We start from the raw sequence: 3,034 nt of genomic DNA on the forward strand, positions 1-3,034 counted from the left end.
CCTTTTCCAGCCAGGGAGGGAGCAGGAGCAGCATTCCCTTCGGGAATCCCAATCCCGGAGCATCACCCTCCAAGGGGCCACAGAGACCCGTTAGTTTAACATTCACTGTCAGAGCCAGGAAAGAACAAGCAGCCCAGGGTCCAGCGTTTGGCTTTTATTGAAACATGATTCTCCTCTTTTCATATAACTTATCTAATTAAAATATTCATCTCGGTTACCACAAAAAAAAAAAAAAAAAAAAAAAAAAGGGAACATAGAAAATCGTATATACACAGTTATGGGACCAAAATACAAACGCGAGGCCAAATCCCTCCCCCCTCTCCTCACTCCCGTCAACTCATCCCGCCGGGATGGGGCGGGGAAGGGGGAAGAGGCAGCTCTGCTCGGTCCTCTGTGTGTGGTGGAGCACAGAACAACTGCACAAGGCTGGGAATGAGCACTTTAATCCCAGACTTATCCCATGGAAATAACCCTCCTCTGCTCCCGGTCGGGGGATAACCCTCCTCTGCCCTGTAGTGTCCGAGCAAAAGGAAGGGAAGGGCAAAGAATTGGCATCATCCCCGTGGGGTGCACAGAGCAGAGTCACTCCAGACACAGGGTCACCTCCCTGCCATCCCACAGAGCTAAAACACGGACACAGCTGGCAAAGCCTGGAGCAAAGGGGCTGCTCTGAGAGGGAAGGAGCATCACCCCAAAACAGCAACGACTGGGCAACACCCCCCTCTGAATATTGAGCTGGAGTATTAATTAACTGGCAGTTTTAGCAGCGCCCAAAATTGTTCTTGGGCATCACCCAGCTCCTTTGTTCGAAGCTCCATCGTGTCTGAACACGATGCCAAGCTCTGCTTCCCTCCCCTCTGCCCCTGCCCCAAGTACAGAGGAGAAATAAACGGTAGCACAACGGTCAGCAGAAAGAGAATATATTGTTATCTAATTAAAAATACAGCAAAATTAAATACAGCAAAAACGCAGGAGTAAGGAGCCATTATTTTACAGCACAACACACACTGAAGATGCTGCACGGTAACATTTAAGCATCTGGGACTGTAACAAACTTACAGCACATGAGAGTCTGAGAACATTTTTCCAAGAACTTCAAACTAAGAAAAGAACAGACCAAATAAACAGCAGACAGAATGGTTTTAAAGCAAGAAATCTTTTAAAAGGGAGGGAGAAAAAGAAAAGAAAAAAAAAAAAAAGGAAAGAAACAGACAACCCAAGAGAAAGCAGAAGCAAACAGGGATTTTTCCAGAGCCCTCCAGGGAGGACCCTTCCCAGCGAGGTTTCCCCCGGTCAGTGCACACAGACAACTCCACCGGTTTGGGATTTGGCAGCCACGGAAAGCCAGCAGCAGAGCTTCTCAGGAGCTGCCAACAACAACAGCATCCACTACCAGCATCTTTTCCACCCAGACAGTGAAGTCCTAGGGCAGCAAATATGGCTTGGAACAGGAGAATCCCTCCCCTCTCCGATCCAGTCGGGCCTCTGAGCCCTCACAGAGGCCACCACGAGACCTGGGTCTCACCAGCCCCATCCTCTGCTTGCACCAGCCCTGAGGAATTCACCTGGGGACAGACACAACCCACGAGCAGAAACCTTCCCCACGAGGCTCCACATGGCACAGCCTGGGTGTGTCCAGCGAGCCCAGCTGCCACCACACCCCTCAGCAGCACCGGGCTCTGACACTCCCAGGAGCCCCAGGGCACTTCCTCACACTCCCACCAGCCACTGGCTCCACCGTGTCACCTCACACACCTTTTCCTTCCCGAGCTCCAGCTCCTCAGACACCAAGCACAACGGAGCCTTTTGAACTCCTGCTGTGAAGGACACACGTTAGAACAACCACGTTCTGTCACTCACTTCCCTCCAACCTCATTCAAGTGGTTCCAGGTTCAGAGACCACAGTCCTTGGACTCTTCCAAAGAGGGGGCAGAGCAAAACATACAGAGGCAAAGACAGGATTTAGGCACCAGCTTCCAAACTGGAAATAAATCCTTTCCAATTCCACACAGAAAACAAGATAAAAGTATTCCTTCCTTCCACTAAAAGAGGCAAACTGTGCCTTCATTGATATTTAAAAACTTCTTTCAATTGCAAAGTCCCCTATTCCTCTCCCAATAAAAAGTTAAAATCCCACTTGGTGCACAGTAAAATTCCTCCCCAATCCCTTGCAATTTTATTCCCAGTAGCCAGCAGAAGACAACAACAGCAGCAGAGGAAATGTCCCCAAAGGCTCTTGGCATCCCTGCATGGCCACAAAAGCATCTGTACAGGATCTACAGCAACAGCAGGGGGGGAGGTCAAGAGCTCAGGTTTTATTAACACACACGAGCAGGGAGTGAAGCCTCGGGACTTGATGCACTTGCTGAAGGAGTGACAAGTGGATGGGCCACCAGCCCTACCTGTCCCAGAGTCTCCAGGTGAGACTTTGGGCCCAGCAGGTACCAGATCACAAGGAAAGACTCCCGTGACACCCAGTTTCCACTCAGACAGATGGATTCCAGCTCAAGTCACAGAGGATGACCCCTTGGACTGGACTGGGAGGGGAGAGACTACTGGGAGCGACATAAATAACACAGCAGGGTAGAGGGGCAAAATATTAATTAAAACCATTTCATAATTTATTAAGAGGTTAAATAGTAAATAAGTCTCTGGATCTTCCACTCTCAGCAGGTGCCAAGACTTCACATTTTCCTGTGTCAGGAGATTCTGTACACCCTTCTTTCGACGGATGCCAAAGCCAGAAACAGGATGTTGAGGGCAGGGGGGAAAGAGGGGGGGCTTGACACTGAGAAAGGGACCAGAATAAAAGATAAAATACTGTGCCGTCATCTTGTGCAGATTGAAGCTTCTCCCAGCAGCTGCAGCCTCCAAAGAGTCCAAGGGCAAGGGCTGTTTGGGAACCTTCTCCCCCTCCAGTGCCACTCCTTCCCATGAGAGAAAGTCCCAGGTCAGCACTGCAAACTTATCTCCGAGAGAACCTGTTTTTGAAAGCTTTGATAGTCTTTGCCATCATTGGTGCAATTTCTGCAAC

At 49.7% G+C, this 3,034-nt stretch overlaps 2 protein-coding genes across 2 annotated transcripts in view; both read right to left on the reverse strand.

Annotated features, from left to right (window-relative positions):
* The window catches only part of PITHD1 (PITH domain containing 1), a 4,494-nt gene extending 3,676 nt beyond the window's left edge, over nucleotides 1-818 (reverse strand). The window contains exon 1 of the mRNA XM_029963040.1: nucleotides 794-818. Within this exon, the coding sequence (XP_029818900.1) occupies nucleotides 794-818 (25 nt within the window). The remainder of the gene's footprint in view (nucleotides 1-793) is intronic.
* Nucleotides 819-1,360: 542 nt separating this feature from the next.
* The window catches only part of ELOA (elongin A), a 12,599-nt gene continuing 10,925 nt past the window's right edge, over nucleotides 1,361-3,034 (reverse strand). The window contains exons 11-12 of the mRNA XM_029963041.1: nucleotides 2,403-2,484; nucleotides 1,361-1,423 (exon numbers count right to left, since the gene is read on the reverse strand). Of these exons, the coding sequence (XP_029818901.1) occupies nucleotides 1,361-1,423; nucleotides 2,403-2,484 (145 nt within the window). The remainder of the gene's footprint in view (nucleotides 1,424-2,402; nucleotides 2,485-3,034) is intronic.

The sequence above is a fragment of the Manacus vitellinus genome, unplaced genomic scaffold, assembly GCF_001715985.3.
Source record: "Manacus vitellinus isolate BGI_N305 unplaced genomic scaffold, ASM171598v3 scaffold_52_pilon, whole genome shotgun sequence".
NCBI classification, from domain to species: Eukaryota; Metazoa; Chordata; class Aves; order Passeriformes; family Pipridae; genus Manacus; species Manacus vitellinus.